Source organism: Heterodontus francisci, chromosome 12 (assembly GCF_036365525.1).
Source record: "Heterodontus francisci isolate sHetFra1 chromosome 12, sHetFra1.hap1, whole genome shotgun sequence".
Classification (NCBI taxonomy): Eukaryota; Metazoa; Chordata; class Chondrichthyes; order Heterodontiformes; family Heterodontidae; genus Heterodontus; species Heterodontus francisci.
In genome coordinates, this window is record NC_090382.1 from 67,804,975 (window position 1) to 67,826,452 (window position 21,478).

A 21,478-nucleotide genomic window follows, 5' to 3' on the forward strand; every position below is an offset into this window, starting at 1 on the left:
CTGAGTGTAACCCTTCTCTAAGGATTGTAGTTAATTCAAAAAAGTGATTGAGAGTTAAGAAACTTGTCTCACTGGTTATTCTGTTCAAGTCATACATTTGTAATTCTGGTGTCACGAACTCGAGTGTAAAGTGGGGGGGATCTTCAAGTGAGTAAGAGAATCCCCTACAAATGCAACATAAAATACATTATGGGCACCCCAATTAGAACAAATAAGTCTGAATAGCCTTCGAATCATTTACAAATTGATCAGGGCACCTACATGGGGAGCTAGAAATGATAACTATATCCGAGCTTTGCAGTATACTGCACCTGAAAGTTTTTTTTTGTTAGAACACTTCAGCACCAAGGTGTGATATAAGAACAAAGTTCACAACTTTAGAGGTCATGTATTCAGCCATTCCTGCACCACACTTAAAAACAGCAAAGCTTTATTGAGTGAGTTTATTTTCACTTTGTACCTTACAAATATGAAAAGTGATCGTCGGGTCTCAGGATGTTTAAGACCAAGATTAAACCCTACAATAACGGTCTAAAGAAAAATTCTACATTAAAATTTTTTATTTTGCCATGAGCATCCAAAGATGCTTCTCATCATTGACTTTCTAAAAAAGTAAACCAGAGACTTGTTTCCTTAGACAAATATAAAAAAAATGAAGTCAAGCAACAAATATAAGCACATAATTGTTCAGTTTACACTTTGTTTATAGTTTTGTCATGTTTAGGTTTCAAAGAATTTTGTATATTAATGCACTACCACACTACTTTTTTGATACAGTAAACCAGACTACACTGCCAATTAGTTAACATTTTAGGGTTTCAATCCCTTGAACAGTACTGGGAATTTTTAAGTGGATACAAGATTTATTACAATCAGTTAAGCTTTCTAGATTGTACCTCCTCAATGTTGCTTGCACCAATCTACTTTGTGCGCTTGATAATGCACTTACATTAAATCAAGCCCGCAGAAGCAGTACACTGCACATATGCAACAGGTCATATGACATGCAAATTTCAATAACTAGTGCCAAAATACTTTACATAATGAAACTTAGGCCTCAAACTAAAATCATGGTGATGAACACACTGGTGCCACCCTAGAATCTTCCTCAACCTAGGAAAAGGCTTATGCTGAATTCTAGCCATAATGAAAGGAATGCACATACTGAATTCACATTTCATAAGCATAACCAAGTTTAAGCTGGTAATTGGTATGTTAAATAGTGAAAAAGTTACATCGCCCATCCTCCACTCATGCTTGACATTCCACCCATGCCATTCATCCCCAGAGATCCTCGGCTTCCAGTTCCATAGTAACTTCCATTCATTCCAGCTTGGCTACCTGTAAAATAATTTTATAATGAAAATTTGGAGTGGGGTTTTGCACTTTGGGAAAACTGCTGCCACAGAGAATGCAGTATACCAAGTGCAATTATGATAGGTAACTTACCATATGCACTCATGCTTGCTTGACTTCCATAAACTCCATATCCAGTGCTTAGTTGCTGACTGTTAGGACTGCCATAGCTTGCACTTCCATAGCTTGCTTGGCTTCCTAAAAATATATACAGATCCTTTGTATAAAGGCATGCTGTTACAAGTACCATCTCCAATGTCACCTCTGATGCAACTCTTGTTCCATTTACTGACCTCTGAAGCATGGTTACAAGGTCACTAAAAGCTTTTAGTTTGGTCAGTTTAGTTTTATTTCTAGGTTCAGAACAGATGTTCTTTGGATATATGTAGTGCCTATAACTGGATGCTGAAAACTAGTCTGGTATTAACTGAATACCACGAGAAAACAGATTAAAGTAAAACAATAAATGTAGCAACATTCTGCTCCTTGCCTAGTATTCAAATTACAGATCAGCAATTTTCTTTTAAAAATGAGCCAAACTCAAAAGCTGGCTCTTGACAGAGCAAGCAGAGCAGTCAAAAACAAGCCAAATTCTAAAAAGTTCAGGTCTGAGAAACCATAGTAACAGGACATATACTCAAAAACTTCAGAAATGCTAGAATGCCCAGTTATCCCACAAAATATTTGCATTCAGTCCTCTTTTTGCAAGAAACTTACAAACAATATTAAAGGCTGCATATTAATTTACACAGGAAATTCAATTGTTACCTTCAATAGGATGGCATGATTTGTAAACAAGCATTAGCACACTAAGTGTGCAAGTCATTAAAGAATCACTAAAACTGAAGACTGCCAATTTCCAATCTAAGTTTTGAGGAGGATAGGTATAAAACTGCGACTGAAGTCGATATCCACTTCACTTACCGATTCCTGCCAGTTGAGTAGCATAGGCACTGGCGCTGCCTCCAGAGGTAGAGTTCAGGAAAAGTTCCACATATCTATGCTCTAAAAGAAAAATAGAATTTCAGATAATGTTACATTTACATTGCAATTTTCTGTGAAGTTTTATATCAACTTACGCATATGGGCTTTGTCTTTTGACATAGCAGCCACAGCATCCTCATGGGTAGCAAACTCCACATCGGCTTCTCCTGTCACTCTACCATCAGATCCAATCTCTATATGAACACGGACTGGGTTCAAAGGTGAGAAAAACTGAAATAGAAAGGCAAAAGCAATTTCAAAATTTTTATAAGTGGATTCTTTGGGTACCCAATTACTGCATTGAAGAATGACAAGTGTACACAAAGGACAAAAGTCATTCTGACTTATAGATACAAAACCAGTCAGCCTCAGACAACAAAATTTAAATAATTACTGCAACTTGTTATAGGATGTATGCACCAAGGCAATACCAAACAACCCTTTCCAGACCTCTGGGTCCACAAAACTTAAAGACATGCAAGCGATCACACATGACTGAGTTGTCCAGGTTTCAAGGACTCAAGGTCCACAGATTACGTAATTCTGCCTTAAGTGGGATAAAGTTATCTGAATCAATAATAAACGCAAATGAGAGATTTTTGGACAACTCTAACCTGTAATCAGTTTACCTATAAGTCCAAAAAATGGAACCAATGTTAATGTTTCCAAGGACAATCACAGATGTTACGATATGGCTGGCATAGAAATTCTCAAAATAAAAATGCTGGAAATACTCAGCAGGTCTGGCAGAATCTGTGCAGAGGAGCAGAGTTAATGTTTAAGGTTAGTGATCTTTCATCAGAACTAGCAACAGTTAGAAATGTAATAGGTTTTAAGCAAAGAAAGTCGGGGTGGGGCAAAAGATAACAAAAGGGAAGGTGTTGATATGACAGAAGGTCACAGAATAACTGACCAGGTGGTCATGGAGCAAAGGCAAAAATGTTCTCTCCTCCCCAGAATCTCAGCTACACTGATTTAAGATGGGATCAGTTACATGCTTCCTCATAAGCAGCACTCAAATCTAGTGGTTGGTCTACGGTTTTGCTTCAAAGAAATTTAAGGAGGCCACAGGGAAGAGAAAGGAAGGGACCCACACATACCTGAGATCATCTTTTCAGCAGCATTACAGACTATACCTACACAACTAAAATGCATAAATAGGAACAAGGCAAAATATTCAAGATACTTACATTATATATATCATTCTCTGTAGCCCGAAATGGCAGCCCTCTCATATGCACACAATGACCTGTTGTACTCTGAAAGCTTGAATCACTGTTTCCATAGCCTTGCCCAGAAATTCCTGTTAATAAATTATCCAATTAGACTCTATTATAAATTACTTGCACACATTCTACCATATTGTCCAGTTTAAAAACAACTCACCCCGATCTCGTCCATATCCATGATCTGACCCATAGCCATACCCATCATTGTATCCATTGTAATCATCGTAACTTCCATAACCTGCACAGAAATGGTTTAGATGACAGTGCCTCAATTAGGAATCCTGGACACATCCACAATATACTGATAAAACTGGACTCAATTGCAAATAGATTTGTTATGGACTGAAATGTCATTGCTTAGCTTAAACCAAAGACAGGGCTTTGCAGAATTTGAAAGCAATAGAGGTTTAAACAACCAAATGTATGCACTGTGCATTACTGTATGCAAGATAATTACTTAGACATAAAAACAAAGGAATTTAGATGTTCCATCATCAACAGATGTGAATAAATGGGAACATTATGATTACTGGTCAGGCTTAGAATCATACCAGATCAAATAAATTCAGTGCTCAGCATTATTACAGAAGATAGTTACTGGTCTATTATAAAAACTTGTTTGAACTATTAATATACTCAATGATCAACATCTTCTCCAGGTTACTTACCACCACCATACACTCCACGTCTCATCTTCTCATAAGATCCTCGACTAGGAATACCATAAACTCTCCCAGCCATTGGTCTGTCATAAGGACCTGGTCGTAGACCAGACATTAATTTCCGGGGAGGATCATAATGGGTGCGCACCTCAGCCCGGCTGCTCTTGAAAATTTCAATATACCTAAAAGATTATGCAGTGTATTTAAACATTTCAACCTTAGTTAATATGTAAATTAGTTACAAAAAGTAACACTGACAATTGTACACTAATTTGAAGTATTCTAAACATGCATTTCCCATATAAAAAGGTGAATATCAGACCCAAATGGCCAAGTCCTCATCTATAAAACTATATTTTTAAAAACTCACATTTTAAGAATAGCCCCATTACAATGAAATGAACAGTCCTCCATGTAAAACTTTAAAAAATTATGAATATTTACAACAGTCATGGGGTAAGCATTTCTGCTTTTTTTTTTTAAAAACCCAAGCTGCAAGTTTTGATTTGGGAATGAAATGGTACAAAATTTACCATTACTAAAACTTTGCACGACAACTTGAGACTGTATTTTGGCAACTATAAGTAATCATGAAGCATTCTTAAAATGCAACTTACATGGTTTTTAAAGGTTCAAACACACCCAATTAAGCAGCAATTCTGTCCCTAAGCTGCAGTTCAGTAGATCTCAAATTATTAAATTCTCACCATAAAGAAAACTTTCTTCATTCTTTGAATGATGTTCAACCTCCACATATAAATGCAACTATTTGATCAGGTAAAATGAGCGTAGGAAAAGAATCACTTGAGATACTGTTCTTTTGAGAACCGCAATCAGCCATTTTAACTCTGATATTACCCCTTATTTGTTTTAAAGAAAAGTACCTAATTATGAATTACACCTTTTGTTCTTCGACTAGCAAATAGATCAAACATGAAAAGCTGCTTTATGCCATCAGGTCGGAAAGAGAGGGCAAAAGGCTTTTTATGTGGAAGTGTAATTTCTTTCAAAGAATAAGACCATACCTACAAGGGAATTTAGCGAATGTTTGTTCAAACTCCATATACAAATAGGATACGGCATATTGAAACTGGCAGTGGGGCACTGGAGAACTAATTAGCAATAATCTTGGAATACATCAAGGTGCCAGTAATCTTCCAGCTGTCAAAAATCAAGAAAATGCTAGAATTTTGCATCAAATACTGACAAGAAAACTTTCCAAATTGGAAATCAGGATGAGCAGAATGAATTACAACTTTTCTCTAATAAATATTTGCCAGAGAAAAGGCATATACATCCATCGCCCAATTTACTAATTGGTGGGGTTATTATAGGTTCCAAAGGAGAAAAAAAAAAGATAAAAGCTTCCCACATTATTAAAATTTGCTCATAAGACAGAACTCATTTGCCCACAGTAAGCATTCATTTGTCCAACTCTCATTCCATCACCTCAGTTCAACCCAATCTCAAACAGCACAGCTTATAGTGACGTTCTTTTCTGCCCCCCCAAAACACCTCTCCCACCCGCCAACCAAACCAGCACAATCTCAGGACTATGCTCAACATTAAAGCACTGCAGTTTCTCTGCATGCCAGTAGATTACAGCTAAAAGGAAATGACTGCTCCAATTTCTCAACCGCTCATGGATATCTGCAACAAGTCTTGATCAGTCAGTAGTGGACTTGGGGGGGGGGGGGGGAGAAAAAGGATACAGCTGCTCTTGCAGCCACATTAAAGTCCAAAGTGTTAGAAAGACTTGCTGTAAAAGTAGTTGATCCTGCAGGAATTAAGGGCTTTCAATTTACTTTAGACAGTGAAATATTGATTACACTTATACAAGCAATCTGAAGTGATTGTGAACTAGCAATATCAACTATGCTGGCTAAAGTGATCCTCCTTCCCATCTTCCAATAAGTGTAAGAAACAAAAGTGATTAAATAAGCCTAGTGACAATAATGTTTTGAATACTTTTAACTGAAGTATTCAACGAATAATGATTGGGTCTTTGCTGGCTTACTTAAAATTTCTAATAGTAGGAGACCCCAACTGACAGAAACTGTATCCTCAGAATTAACTCCTTTCCCCTCGGCCATCAGAAAAGACCCACAACATCTGCCTCAAAAGCAGGCGGTATCAGTTGATACAGAATACACATTTGGCCAAGGCCATTATTTTCAAACCGAAAACTTACAAGACTTCAAATTGATGGCTTTACCCAAAGACTTTTAAATCAAGACTACTGCAAGAGGAAAAATTGCAGTACAAAATGAAGCCCTATGCAAAATGGGGAAAGAGGAGATCGAGCAAAGATCAGTACCAAAACAACCAATCTCCCTACCGTGATCCTATTTGTATTCTGGAGGCTAAACAAATTAAGGTCAATTTGGAGACACCAAGTTTTATGTGCACAGGATGCTTTACATTGAGGTAACAGTGGCAACTTCACATGCATTTCTCATGTTAGGTCTGTTACAGGCCAGGAGCAATGTAATGCTAACTTTACACATTACTTTGGCAATCTGCCTGAAACTCAACCACAACACCTCCAACTGCACTAGGCAATTTGATACATCTTTTCTACTAACATTACAGAAAATTCTTAGTTAATATTTATATTCAAATAGCAAGTGTTATTATCCTCAATCCAGTGGTTAATTCCAGAGAATTTTATGCAACCAGAACAAAACTCCTTTCATAGCCAGAAATAGAGACCATCATCCCAACTATCAAGACTAAATGAAACTAAAAAAAAAAGGTCTCAGGCATGAAAGGAAATAGCTGCAACACACTGTGCGAAGAATACTTAGGTACTCAACTGCCCTAACAGAAGCCAAGTTATATATGCTTTTTTGAAGAGTAGTTAACTTGAATAGCTGAACCATGTTGAAAAGCTATTTGCCATAAGTAGGTTAACAAAATAGCCTTGCAATTTAAATTTATTAAGCCACAACAGGCAACCTTTAATTAAACTTAAATCACATAAGCAGCTACTTTACCTAGACACTTCCCAAAAAAATCCAATAGGTTTCTAACGTTGATGGAATAAACACATTGAGCATCAACCATGATGGCAAGTAGCTTTTCAAGTTACCAGTAATTCAATTTCATTCTACAAATACTCAAAATGCAACAATTAAAACAAAAATTAGTGTTACAATGTGCTTAAAGAGTTTTTAAATTGTGCTTAATCACATTTTCTTATGGTATCAAAAGCTGTGAATTGTGATAAACCTTATTTAAAACCCAAACATCCAGGTGAAACATTCGCCATACTACAGCACTTGTACTAGATAACAATCAATCATATACCATAAGAAAAGTGACTCATCCATCCATCCCCACCTGTGCCCTATTCTTTCCTTGTGTTTCTTTAGAGCCTTTTCAGCTATATCCTGTGTGGCAAACTGCACGAAGGCCTCCCCCGTGCTCCTCCCCTGGTAGTCCATCGGCAATGTTATCCCATTTGGCACGATTTCCAACCCTTCAACCCAAGGACAAATAACCCCAGTAGGGGATAGTATTAAAGGGTGCACATGCCTAATTATTAATTATGACGTTGCATTTATAAAATGTAAACTACTGCAAGTTATAGCTCACAAAAATAAAGTGCACTAAAGTGTTCTGTGACAATCTCAGTTTACAAATATGCAAGTACCTAATCAACCACAGGGAAATCTCTGGGTTGAAGCACAGCTACATGTGTCACATAACACCTTAGAACAGAGCAAGAATCATTACTATTTAAAATAGCAGTTATACTTCCCATATTTTAGTGTCAGAAAAAAAACATAAGGAATCCAGAGTAACATACACAATGCAACTGAACAGTGAAGTGTTTCCTCCCACCCCAAGAAATTCATTCAAGAAACAGCTGTAATAGGTTAGCTCAAGAGACCAAAATAGGCTAACCAAAGCCAAAGTCCACCCCCACCCTCCTCATTTTTAGCAACTCATGTCAATTCCACGAGTGTCAAATGCTCTCCAGTGCCTCACTCAAGTGGCCATTTTGTCATGTGTGAATCTATAAGTGTGCTATTGGACTGTGGGGCCATCACAGCCAAGCACAAACCTATTCTCACCTGATGTCCACACATGCGATGCCGACAGGAGTGGAAATCTTCAATTTTAACCACATCCACTCTACAGGCACTGAGGACAGCTTCAGCTGCCCCAGCAGCTTTTGTCTAATAAAACTATGGATTTAACATACAGCTTTTCTGGTCTGTACTTCTCAGAGTTGCATAATATGGTGCAATACCCAAAGAACCACTGGGGAAAATGATCAGGTTGCATTTTGTCTTGCATGTGTAGGCATGTCACACTGAATTGTCAATACTGACTTCCTATCCTTCACCTAGCCTCAAACATGAAGCCATTTAATTAAAAATAGACAAAGAAAGTTTTCCCCTACTAGCCTAACACCTTGCAGCCAAACACACCATCTGGTCCCGGGGAAATGGCTCATGAAGCCCACTGCTTGCAGCCTCCAGAAGCCAAGTCACTATGCTCCCCTATAATTTCGTCACCCATTTGCTGGAAAGCAATCAGCCTTCACTTGTTGCCTCCAGCGGCTCAGATCAGTATTTGATACTTCAACTTGTGTCTTACACCATGCAGGCAGACAGTAGTGTGCCATGCTGCATGTTTTTGCAACCCACATTTTGGATGTTGTTACATCCCGAACCAGGCAAAGTTAGCAACCAAATAATGTACCAAAGGCTCGATAAATGACATACTATTAGAAAAGGCCAATAACAAAGAGGATGAAGTAACCATAGATTCTATGAATACCAAGTGTCGTTTTAGTTGAAGGAGGTGGGGTTGGTCTGGGTTGGTGTTTGGGGGGGGGGGTGGGAGTAATCAGACCAGTGCATATAGACATAGAAATCATATCTCTATCAAAACCTGCAGCAATTTGGAAAGAGTAGAATTGGTTGGTATAATGTAATTTCTCTGTAGTACAAGTGGAGGAACTGCAGAAGCAAAACAGACACTACATTACTGCTATCTGCACAAGCGTAATCACACAAGTTTCATTAAGATATTCAGGAATTGAATATGGGAAAAGTAAATGGAAGAATTGTGCAGAAAGACAATGTTTTTAGCAAAGGTGCACATCTGGAGTTGGTTTTAATATATTGTGATGCAAAGCAGTTTTGCATTAAGATAACAAAGATCAAGGTTACAATTCAGACATGTTTAGCCCCAACACTTCAATAACCATGTCCACGGATTATTGCCTTAATTTTAGTAGGAATACTTCTTGATACTGCTGCTAAAATGCCAGAAAGAGTTGGTGGTGGAAATTTAGATTAGCCCGAGGTCAATATTAAGCACTATGGCCTTTATATAGAGATGAATGCTCAGCTTCTCCATAAACAGGTTTTGGAAATAAGGCCAGGTCACAGAATGGATGACAAGTGATAAGTTGGAAGCTTAATTTATTGATAACTATCGTGTGAATCCTTTTGGGATTATAATTTAATGTTAAAATTCCATTTTTAAAAACTCAAGTACAATCTCAATTCTGCTCTGAACCAGCATGTGGTACTCATTAGCAGCAGAGTGAATAAGGGTTCTATCCTTTTGAAAAATGCATGAAGTGCCATCTACTTAAACCAACACAGAAGTTCTGGAACTCAGAACAAAGTAGAAGTCTCTACCCATATGCAGGAACTTGATCTCATGATGTGTCAGTGGGTGTTAATTACGTCACTGCATAGTTAAGGCATAACATCTCATTTAAGCTAGAGTTGTAAAATTAATTTTCCAAACAAACATAAATTAACTCATCAACTGGAAGTGAATACCATTAGCTCATTCAGCCTTAAAGCTAATATTGTAGATTAGACATGGGCCGTGCACAAAACAAAGCATATAAAAACTTTGTTGAAAGTGGCCAATTTACTAAATTGTATTTACAGAAAAATCTGCTTTTTATACCTGTGAAAAACTGTACTATTTCTTCCTTGCTGCAACCAAACGGCAGTCCCCTAAGACGAACACAACCATCGTTTGAGGAATCAGGGCTGTTGGGGCCAGTGTGCTTCAAAACCCAGTCCATTTCAATGTTGTTAGATTTAAATACTAGATTTAAAAAAAGTTTAAGAAATCACTTTAGAAAAACAATTAAATCAGAAACATGTTTCAGAATAAAAGTAATCTGAATACGTTAAATAGTTGCAGTCTACCTGCTTGAAAAAAATATCATAAGATGGTGTTAAATGCAAGTAATTGAATATGTTGCACATAAAAGCAGAAATGACAGCAAACACCTCAATAAAGTATTGAGCTCACCTTCTACATATCTATGTCCCATACTTTCTTTGTCTTTTTTCATTGCAATTTTGACGTCATCTTCAGATTCCAGTTGAATGAATGCTTCCCCACTAGGGCGACCTTCTCTGGTATATGTAAAATGAATTCCAGAAATCCCATTTAAAATTTTGCAGTCTGAAATGTAAAAGTAGAGAAGCCAAGTTCACATATATATATATTAAAAATGTCTATTACCCACAAAAATACTAAGCTCCAGATAAGGATTTTTAAGTTATTCTATTCCATTCAAGTCTTCTCTGCCATTCAATAAGATGGCTGATCTATCTCAGCTATACACCTTTCCATTCAATACTCATATCGTTTCATCCTTAGTACTTAAAAATTTACTGCTCTTAACTCGAAATACTCAATAACTTCAGCATCCACAGCTCTCAAGTAGTAAATTCCAAACTTGCACAACCCTTTGAATGAAAAAATGTTTCTCAGTCCTAAATGGCCGATCCTTTAGTTGGAGACTGTGACACCCTAGCTCTGAACTCCCCAGCCAGGAGGGACATCCTTCCAGCATCTCCTCTGTCAAGCCCCTTAAGAATTTTTATTTTATATGTTCCAATGACATCATCTCTCTTCTGAAGTCTAGAAAATACAACATTCTACTTAATCTCTCCTCCGGATATTCCCCCATCCCAGGAATCAGTCTAGTGAACATTCATTGCACCCTCTCAAATGCAAGTATATCCTTCCTTAGGCGAGGAGCTCAAAACTGTTAACTGTACTCCAGGTGTGGTCTCACCAAGGACCTATATAGCTAGAGCAAGACTTCTTTACTCTTATACTCCAATCCCTTTGTAATAAAGGCCAACATACCATTTGCTTTCTAATTGCTTGCTGTACTTGCAAGTTGGCTTTCTGCAATTCACATACAAGGATACCTAGATTCCTCCGAACACTACCAAGTCTCTATTTTAAAACATTTGACTTTTCTATAACTTTTCAAAAAGTGGATAATTTCACATTTCTTCATATTATACTCCATCTGCCACCCTCTGCCCACTCATTTAATCTGTTCATTTCCTTTTGTAGCCTTTTTGCATCATCCTCACAGCTTACTTTCCCACCTAGCTTTAGTCGGTGAATCTGTCCCCTCATCCAAGTCATTGATATAGATTGTAAATAGCTGAGGCCCGAGCATTGATTCTTGCATTACCCCACTAGTTACAGCCTACCAAACCAAAAATGACCTGGTTATTCCTGCTGTTTTGTGTCCTTAACCAATCCTCACTCCATTGATATATTGCCCCGATCCCTAATTTTGTGCAATAAACGCATGTAGGACCTTACCAAATGCCTTTTGAAAATCCAAAACACACTGCATCCACCAGTTCCCTCTTACACAACCTAGCTACTTCAAAAAAGTTACATTTGCCAAATAACTTTCCCTTTCATAAATCCATGTCGACTCTATCAATCATGATTTAAGTGGCCCGTTACCACATCCCTAACAATTCAGTTGGACAAGATCAGGTACAATTAGCCAGTGAAGACAGGATCAAGGGCTGTAAACTTGACATTTATTGAAGAGTTGCACATTAATTACTTCAAATGTATCACAGCTGCTAAGGTACCCATACAATAAATGAGCAGGAGTCAGTGCCTTCGGGATATAAACGGGGGCAGGGGAAAATATGTTTGTTATGCCAACTTTTATACTTAATTCACCTAGATTTTTGTAAACTGCAGAGCAGCATAATTTTGCATTCTTAAAATGTTGAGAAGGGGCGTAACAAGATACAGGTAGAAAACAATGCTACTGGTAACATATTTGAAAAAATTAGTGGCAAGATTCTCAACCACTGCAACTAGAGCAATATTTGAACTCAACCTGAACTTGTATAACCCCAAAATGAATGCTATTCCACCCAAGTTTAGGCCGAATATTAGTTTAATGAAAGTTTCACTCTTCAGTACTGAACCTAGCGAAGATCTACATCTGTAGTCTTTACACTCAAAGGCAGCACCATGCCAGGCTTCTTTCTGTATACTTTGAGAAATTGTTCTTAAAATCAATTATTGCAAATGCAGCCAGCTTCAAAACTTAGCCATGAGCAATGTAAATTGGTTACTAACTGCAAGTTGCACTACAACAGATGTTACAGTATTTAACAATGACTGCAGCACAAGTTGTCATAAGAGGCACTAAATCTTAGCTACTTAGAAGACTCACGTAAAAAATGTAGATGGAGTAATATACAAAATGAAACCAGAGCAGTTGGTGTGTGCATTAGCAATGTGCACTTCACAAAATTTATCTTGTAGAATAGCATACACTGCAAGATCATTGATGCATCAAGCACTCATTCTTAATGTAGATGTACAATAGGTTCATTAGTGAATGTATGTGAAACCCAAGACTTAATCATTGATTTAGAATCATACCATCAGATATGTCAAACAGATCCTTGACATGCTCATGTACAATGATACAGTTTGGTGTTTTCACTGTCTGCCTTTAGTCAATTAATCTGGCCCAGTTCCATTATTTTCATTTCACATACCAGAAAAAAAGCGCAAAACTTCCTCAGCAGCAGAAGACCAGGGTAATCCACGGACACGGACAACAAATCCATCACTCTCTGAATTAGACATGACTTCTTTCAGGTGATACTTTTATCCTTTTAAAAATCCTGAAGACAGACAGTTTCAACATGTTTTTACATTTAAACTGTAAATACATTAGACAGAAAAAACTTCACTTGCTCTTCAAAATTGTGCCATTTTCCACCTGATAGAGGTGCTGTCTTTCACCTGCACTGTGCAGCATTCAATACTGCACTGGAGTGATGAGCCAGATTTTGTGCTCAAGTCTCTGGAGTGGAACTTGAACCCACTATCTTCTGACTTGAGGCAAGAATGCTATCCATTGAGCCACAGCTGACTTGTTCACCTCTTCCCCTGTAACCAGATGTTCAGTTGACAACTGAACTCAATTTTGAGTCCAGAAGGCTGCAGTGTCCAATCAGAAGATGAGGTGCTGTTCCTCGAGCTTGCGTTGAGCCTCACTGGAACAGTACAGCAGGCAGAAGACAAAAATGTGGGCGTGAGAGCAAGGTGGTAAATTAAAATGGCAAGCAACTGGATGCTGCAGACCAAGCAGAGGTGTTCTGCAAAACGGTCACCCAATCTGCGTTCGGTCTCCCCAATAGGGTCTTAAAAGTGGCTAGTGAGATAGTTGATGTGTTGATTTTAAATTTTCCAAAATTCTAGATTCTGGGAAGGGTCCATTAGATTGGAAAATAGCCAATGTAACTCCTTTATTCCAAAAGGGAGGAAGACAGAAAGCAGGAAACTACAGGCCAGTTAGCTTAATATCCATCTTGGAGAAAATGTTAGAAGCTATTAAATTGTTATAGCAGGGCACTTTGAAAATTTCAAGGTAACCAGGCAGAGTCAACATGGTTTTGTAAATGGGAAATCATATTTAACCAATTTATTGGTGCTCTTTGAGGGGATGACATGTGCTGTGGATGAAGGGGAACCAGTGGATGTATTGTACATAGATTCCCAGAAGGCATTTGATAAGGTGCCACATCAAAGGTTACTGCAGAAAATAAAAGCTCATGGTGTAGGGGGTAACATATTGGAATGGATAGAAGTTGATTAGCTAACAGGAAACAGGGTAGGCATAAATGGGTCATTTTCTGGTGGGCAAGATGTAACAAGTGGTGTGCCACAAGGATCAGTGCTGCGGCCTCAACTTTTTACAATTTTATATAAATGACTTAGATCAAGGGACCAAAGATATGGTTGCTAAATTTGCTGATGAAACAAAGAAAGGAAAGTAAGTTGTGAAGACACAAGGAGGCTACAAAGGGATATAGATAGGTTAAATGAGTGGGCAAAGATCTGGCAAAGGGAGATTGTGGGAAAATGTGTAATCGTCCATTTTGGCAGGAAGAATCAAAAAGCATATTATCTAAATGGTGAGAGATTGCAAAGCCTTGAGATGCAGAGGGACCAGAATGTCCTCATGCATGAATCATAAAAGGTTAGTATGCAGGTACAGCATGTAATCTGGAAAGCTAAGAGAATGTTATAGTTTATTGTAAGGGGAATTGAACACAATTCAATGCTTCAGCTATACAGGGCATTGGTGAGACCACATCTGGAGTACCGTGTACAGTATTGGTCTCATTTAAGGAAGGATGTAAATGCACTGAAAGCAGTTCACAGATTTAATAGACCAATACCTGGAATGGGCAGGTTGTCTTATGAGGAAAGAGTGGACAGGCTCAGCTTGTATCTGCTGGAATTTAGAAGAGCAAGAGGCGACTTGATTGAAACATATAAAATCCCGCGGGGTCTTGACCGGGTGGACGTGCAAAAGGATGTTTCCGCATATGGGAGAATCTAGAACTAGGGGTTACTGTTTAAAAATAAGTCGCCTATTTAAGACAGAAATGAGAAGAAATTTTTTCTCGCAGAGGGTCATGAGTCTTTGGAACTCTCCCTCAAAAGACGGTGGAAGCAAAGTCTTAATATTTTTAAGGCAGAGATAGATAGATTCTTCATAAGCAAGGGGGTGAAAGGTGATCGGGGTAGGCAGGAATGTTGAGTAAGCAGTGCAGCTATGAACTATTGAATGGCGAAGCAGGCTCGAGGGGCTGAGTGGCCTACTCCTGCTAATTCGTATGTAATGTAGAGACCACCATTTTTGAACAGCGAATAAGATATACTAAATTGAAAGCACAAGTAAATCGCTGCTTCACCTGAAAGGAGTGTTTGGGGTGTTGGGTGAAGAGAGCAGCCAAAAGGGCAGTTCTTATACCTGCTGCAATTGCATGGGAAGGTGCTGTGGGAATGGGATGTGGCATCAGGAGTGATGGAGGAGTGGACCAGGTGTCGCAGAGAGAGAACATTCCCTTCAGAATGCTGACAGGGACAGGAGGGGAAGAGATGTTTTATGGTAGCATCATGCTGGAGGTGGCAGAAATGGCAGCCTTAATCTTGTTTTTCATTTATTTGCTTTCAGACAGAGCTGTTCATTATTCTGCCAGAAGCATACTCTTTGAACAAATGCTTTATCTTTTATTACAGCCATCACCACTCCCGTTGCCTTTTATTCCATGACATCTTTGTCATTTAATCTCTCCCACCCTCTCCCCATCACAGACCTTCCCTTTTGTTTTTCCTTCCACTTTCAACAGCATAAAACCCATCACATTTCTACCTTCATAACAAAAGCAAAATACTGCAGATGCTGGAAGCCTGAAATAAAAACAAACTGCTGGAAATACTCAGCAGGTCTGGCAGCATCTGTGGAGAGAGAAGCAGAGTTAACGTTTCAGGTCGGTGAACTTTCATCAGAATTGAAGGTTAGAAATGTAATAGGTTTTAAGCAAGTAAAGTGGGGTGGTGGTGGGTGGAGGGGAGTGAGAAAAAGAGAGAACAAAAGGGAAGGTGCATGATAAGACAGAGGGCTGGAGAGATTAACTGACAGGAGGTCATGGGGCAAATGCAAAGTGTGTGCACAAATGGTGTGGTGAAAGACAAGCATTAGTGCAGTGAGTGTTAAAGACAAAATAATGAACAGCCCTAGCCACAAGCACAAACATGAAAAACACAGTAGACAGGCACATAGTTAAAAAAAAAGGAAAATAAAATTTAAAAAGGGGCCAGTCGTGCTCTGAAATGATTGAACTCAATGTTTAGTCCGGAAGGCGGTAGAGTGCCTAATCAGAAAATTAGGTGCTGTTCCTCGAGCTTGTGTTGAAGGTCACTGGAACAGACCCAGGACAGAAACATGACAGGCATGAGCAAGGGGTGTGTGTGGGGGGGGGGGGGGGGGGGGGGGGCTGTTGAAATGGTACGCAACCACAAGTTCGGGGTCACATTTTCAGACTGAGCAGAGGTGTTCTGCAAAGCCGTCACCCAATCTGCATTTGATCTCCCCAATGTAGAGACCGCATTGTGAGCAGTGAATACGGTATATTAAATTGAAAATAGTACAAGTAAATTGCTGCTTCACCAGGTAGGAGTGTTGGAGGCCTTGGATGGTGAGGAGAGAGAAGATAAAAGGGCTGCTATTACACCTCCTGTGATTGCAGGGGAAGGTGCCATGGGGATGAGATGAGCTGTCATAGAATCAAAGAAAGTTTAAGGCACAGAAAAAGGCTGCCTGGCACATCGTATCCGTGCCGGCCAAAAAATTATCCATCTATTCTAATCCCATCTTCCAGCATTTGGTCCGTAGCGCTGCACCTTACAGCTCGAGGTGCATAGCCAGACTCCTTTTGAATGAATTGAGGATCTCTGCCTCAACCACCCTTTCAAGCAGTGAGTCCCAGACCATCACCACCCTCTGGGTGAAAGTTTTCCCTCATCGCCCCTCTAACTTTTCTACCAATCACTTGGTATCTATCCAGGTCCATCAAAATTTTGTACACTTCAATCAGATCTTCCCTCAGCCAAGGAGAACAACCCCAGCCTATCCAATCTTTCCTCATAGCTGCATTTTTTCCAGTCCTGGCAACATCCTTGTAAATCTCCTCTGTACCCTCTCTAGTACAATTACATCCTTTCTGTAATGAGGTGACCAGAACTGCACACAGTACTCAAGCTGTGGCCTAACCAATGAGTTATACAATTCCAGCATAACCTCCCAGCTCTTGTATTCTATACCTTGGCTAATAAAGGAAAGGATTCCACATGTCTTAACCACCTTATCGACCTGCCCTGCTACCTTCAAGGATCTGTGGACATTCACTCCTAGGTCCCTCACTTCCTCTACACCTCAATATTTTCCCATTTATTATGTATTCCTGTGCGTTGTTTGACACCCCCAAATGCAACACCTCACACTTCTCCAAGTTGAATTCCATTTGCCAATTTTCTGCCCATCTGACCAGTATCTGAGCAATATCTTCCTGCAGCCTACAGCTATCCTCCTCGCTATCTACCACACGGCCAATCTTTGTCTCATCTGCAAACTTCATCATGCCCCCTACATTTACATCCAAATCGTTAATATACACCGCAAAAACTAGGGGACCCAGTACTGAGCCCTGCAGAACGCCACTGGAAACAGCCCCCCAGTCGCTAAAACAGCCAATTACCCTTTGTTTCCTGCCACTGAGCCAATTTATCAACCTGCTGCATTTTCCTGGATCCCATGGGATTTTGTTTTTTTTTTTAAAACCAGTCTGTCTTGTCAAAAGCCTTGCTAAAATCCATGTAGACCACATCAACTACACTACCCTTATCTTTGTTACTTCTTCAAAAAGTTCGATCAAGTTGGTCAGACAAGATCTTCCCTTAGCAAATCAATGCTGACAATCCTTGATTAACCTGTGCCTTTCTAAGTGACAGTTTATCCTGTCTCAGAATAGATTACAATAACTTGCCCACTACAGAGGTTATACTGACTGGCCTGTAATTATTCAGTCTATTCTTTGCTCCCTTTTTAAACAGAAGTACAACATTAGCAATTCTCCAATCCTCCGGCACCACACCTGTATCTAGGTGAGGACTGGGAAATGATGGTCAGACCGTGGCTATTTCCTCTCTGCTTCTTTTAACAGCCTAGGATACATTTCATCTGGCCCTGGTTATTTATCAACTTTCAAGGATCTAATCCCATTAATACTTCCTCTCCCTATGTTTATCACATCCAATACTTCACACTCTTCCTCCTTAAACACAGTATCGGCATCGGCCCCCTCTTTTGCAAAGTATGATTAAGAACCACACTAATATCGTCTGCTCCTACACATAGGTTACCTTTTCTGTCTTTTATGGGCCCTACTCCTTAGTTATCGTCTTTCTTTTAAATGTATTGATTTGGGTTCACAATTTTGTTTGCCAATATTCTTTCATGCCCTCGGCTTTCCTAATTTCCTTTTTTATGTCACCCTCCACTTTCTATACTCCTCTCGGCTTTCTGTAGTACTGAGTTCTCTGTGTCGGATATAAGCTTTCCTTTTCTGCCTTATCTTACCCTGTAGGCGCCTTGACATCTATGGGGCTCTAGATTTGGCCACCTCACCCTTTTTCTTTGTGGGAACATGTTCACCCTGAACCCCTTGAATTTCCCCTTTGAATGCCCCCCACCATTCTGACACTGATCTACCTTCAAGTAGCTGTTTCCAGTCCACTTGCTAAATCACTCAGTTTAATAAAATTGGCCTTGCCCCAATTGAGAACTCCAATTCCTGTTCTATCTGTCCTTTCCCATAATTATGTTACAACTGACTGAATTATGTTCACTACCACCAAAATGCTCTCCCACTGCCACTCCATCCACCTGCCTATCTTCATTTCTTAAAACTAAGTCTAAAACTGCTTTCTCTCTTGTTGGACTTGCTACATACTGGGCAAAAACGTTCTCCTGAATGCACCTCAAGAATTCTGCTCCCTCAATTCCTTTCACACTAAAACTATCCCAATTAATATTGGGTTAATTAAAATCCCCTATTACTGCCCTATCGTTCTTCCACTTCTGAGAGATTTGCCTATATATCTGCTCTTCTATCTCCCTCTGACTGTTTGGGGGTCTACAGTACACCCCCAGCAGTGTGATTGTCCCTTTTTTGTTCTTAAACTATGGCCTCATTTTATACACCTTCCAACATATCATCCCTCCTCACAGCTAGAAGTTTCATTGACCAAAATTACCACTCCTCCTCCTTTCTTATCCCCCTCCCCATCACGTCTGAAAAGTGGAACCAGGCACATTGAGCGGCCATTCCTGTCCCTCATTAAGATATGTTTCTGTAATAGTTATGATATCATACTGGACGGAACGATACCTTCAGAATGCTGACAGGGGAGAAGGAAGATGCATTTCCACCTTCCTACAGTTCTGAAGTCATATCAGAAACGTCAACACTTTCGCTCGCCACAGATGTTGCCAGACCTGATTATTCCCACTCCATTTCAGATTTCCAGTACCGGTAGTGTTTTTCTTTTATTTTAGTTTTTAAGAAGTGTTAAGTACCCATTTTAACAAATTTAAGGCCAAAGAAGGACAGCAACATCTATTCTGGTGAGTCGCCATTTTCTGACGTGATTCAGACCAAAAGTGACCGCTTAAGTATTAAATTTACCATAGCGGTGCCTCGGTTGTTGTTCAGACACGAAGCAATATTTTCCAATGACTCTCAGTAGGAAAACCCTAGCATTAGACACAACAACCGAACATTATCACTGAACATAAAACCGCGCGGTGAGTTAGAAGTATACCTTCACGCTCTCTTCAAGACACCGCAGTCGCTTTGAAGCCGACCTCGCAAAAAAAAAAACGGGTAAGTCTCAGCCTTGCGGAAACCCCGGGAGAAAATGGCGGAATTAATTAGGCCTCATCTAAACACCGGGCGGCGCCGACACTTTAACTTACAGAATTCGGCGAAAATTTGTGTCGGGGCGACTCAGCCGGCGATGCCCTCTCGCTAACAGGCCCACATCGAGGAGAGCATTCAATTAAAACAGGGAAACAAAAGCAAAAAGCGCATGGGAAAATGAGGCCTAGGCAGCGGGGCCCGAGCGGAGGCCACGCATTCGCTTTCACAAGGAAAAGGGGAGGGGAAACCCTAAAGCAAACCCTGAGCTCAATACTCACCGGAGAGAGATGGTTCAGAATCTGAGGAAACACGAGGAAAGACAAACTTCGATCTATAAAACAAACGGCCACAACGCGTCCGTTAGCCCCGCGTCTGCTTCCGTTTCTTTTCTTTTCAAAGCGTGGAAACCACCTCAGCCTACCGGAAGCTCTCCGTCACGCACTGCCCTAGCCACCACGCCTGCGCACAGCTGGCCCCACCCAGGCGCGGTGCCGCTTGGGAGGTATGGACCTTGTAGCTGTCAATCGCAGCACCCTTCCGGTTTCAAAAATACCAACTTTATGGAGTTTATTTTATGTAGATTGATAATGTAACAAATCAGGGTTTTTTTGTAACAAAAAGCTGACTGGCATGCCTACGATTTGCTATAAAAGTTATTATTTCTTGTCTCATGGAGCAACAAAAGGAAATCACATTCAGGACACAGTGATCATTTCATTTAATTTTAAGGTTAATGCTGAAGTCTTTGTGAGGAAGTTCTTCACAAATGTAACGATTTCAAGGCAACATCATTTTAGTTGGCAGAGCTGGTAACCTCACACAAAGTCCCAGTCACCCCTGCGCTCGCTGACCTATAGTGATAATGCATTGCCTGAGAGTGTGGTGCGGGCATATTCAATCCTACTTTCAAAGGGGAATTGGATAATTATCTGAAGAGAAAAAAATACAGGGCCATGGGAAAAGGGCGAGGAGTGAGACTAGCTAAGATGCTCTTGCAGAGAGCTGGCACAGACACGAAGGACTGAATGGCCTCCTTCTGTGTTGTAATCATTCTATGATTCTTCCTATAAGACGCCCCTTAAAACCTATCTCTGACCAAACATTAGCTATCTGCCCGAATATCGCCAAATGTGGCTCGGAGTCTAATTTGCTTTACAATGCTCCAGAGAAGGGCCTTGGGTGTTTTATTTTGTTAAAGGCACTATATATATAAATATGTTGTTGGTGTGGATTTATGTGATAAATTCCAAATTGATTTAAATATGTGCAGCCGTCCAAGAGCATGAAATTAAATTATATCTTCAACCAAAATGGGTAATTGTAACTCTAATGAACGTATTTGAAAAGAGCCACAATAATATATAGTTTGAAGCATAAATAAGAGATAATAGAACAATAGGTATAATCTAAGGGTTTCCTACTTAGCTGCCAAAGCCCCCAACCCCTAAAAAAAAATCATGCCAAGAATTGTTGTTGGTCTAGTGTATATGTAGGATGTAAATTTGGGTAAGTATTCTGAAGTTTTATGTTATTCACCTTTGGGAGCCAGTTGGAAACTTAGCAAAATGTTTCCTCATAAAATTATGGTTCTTTTCTTTCTTTTGGGCCTCCTTATCTCGAGAGACAATGGATA

The 21,478-nt window shown here is 39.6% G+C and overlaps 1 protein-coding gene across 2 annotated transcripts; it reads right to left on the bottom strand.

Annotated features, from left to right (window-relative positions):
• Positions 1-413: 413 nt before the first annotated feature.
• Positions 414-20,292, bottom strand: hnrnph1l (heterogeneous nuclear ribonucleoprotein H1, like). 2 transcript variants are annotated; one of them, XM_068043552.1, is made up of 12 exons: positions 20,124-20,292; positions 13,066-13,194; positions 10,529-10,684; positions 10,175-10,318; positions 7,574-7,712; positions 4,238-4,413; positions 3,727-3,807; positions 3,531-3,643; positions 2,436-2,571; positions 2,281-2,361; positions 1,450-1,554; positions 414-1,341 (listed from the first exon to the last, which is right to left on the bottom strand). In XM_068043552.1, exons 2-12 carry the CDS (start codon positions 13,154-13,156, stop codon positions 1,232-1,234), a joined length of 1,332 nt encoding a protein of 443 aa, XP_067899653.1. In that variant the 5' UTR covers positions 13,157-13,194; positions 20,124-20,292; the 3' UTR covers positions 414-1,231. The 2 variants fall into 2 exon arrangements, with proteins under 2 accessions (XP_067899653.1, XP_067899654.1); XM_068043553.1 differs by lacking the exon at positions 13,066-13,194.
• Positions 20,293-21,478: the final 1,186 nt, after the last annotated feature.

What these genes read in the sequence shown, in the direction of transcription:
- hnrnph1l (XM_068043552.1), bottom strand. Translation starts at nt 13,156, where the DNA reads ATGTCTAATTCAGAGAGTGATGGATTTGTTGTCCGTGTCCGTGGATTA. An exon ending in AAGGAAAGAATAGGGCACAG is followed by an intron (nt 4,414 to 7,573) that starts GTGGGGATGGAT and finishes ATAATCTTTTAG; the next exon opens with GTATATTGAAATTTTCAAGA. An exon ending in CAGAGAATGATATATATAAT is followed by an intron (nt 2,572 to 3,530) that starts GTAAGTATCTTG and finishes TTTCTATTTCAG; the next exon opens with TTTTTCTCACCTTTGAACCC.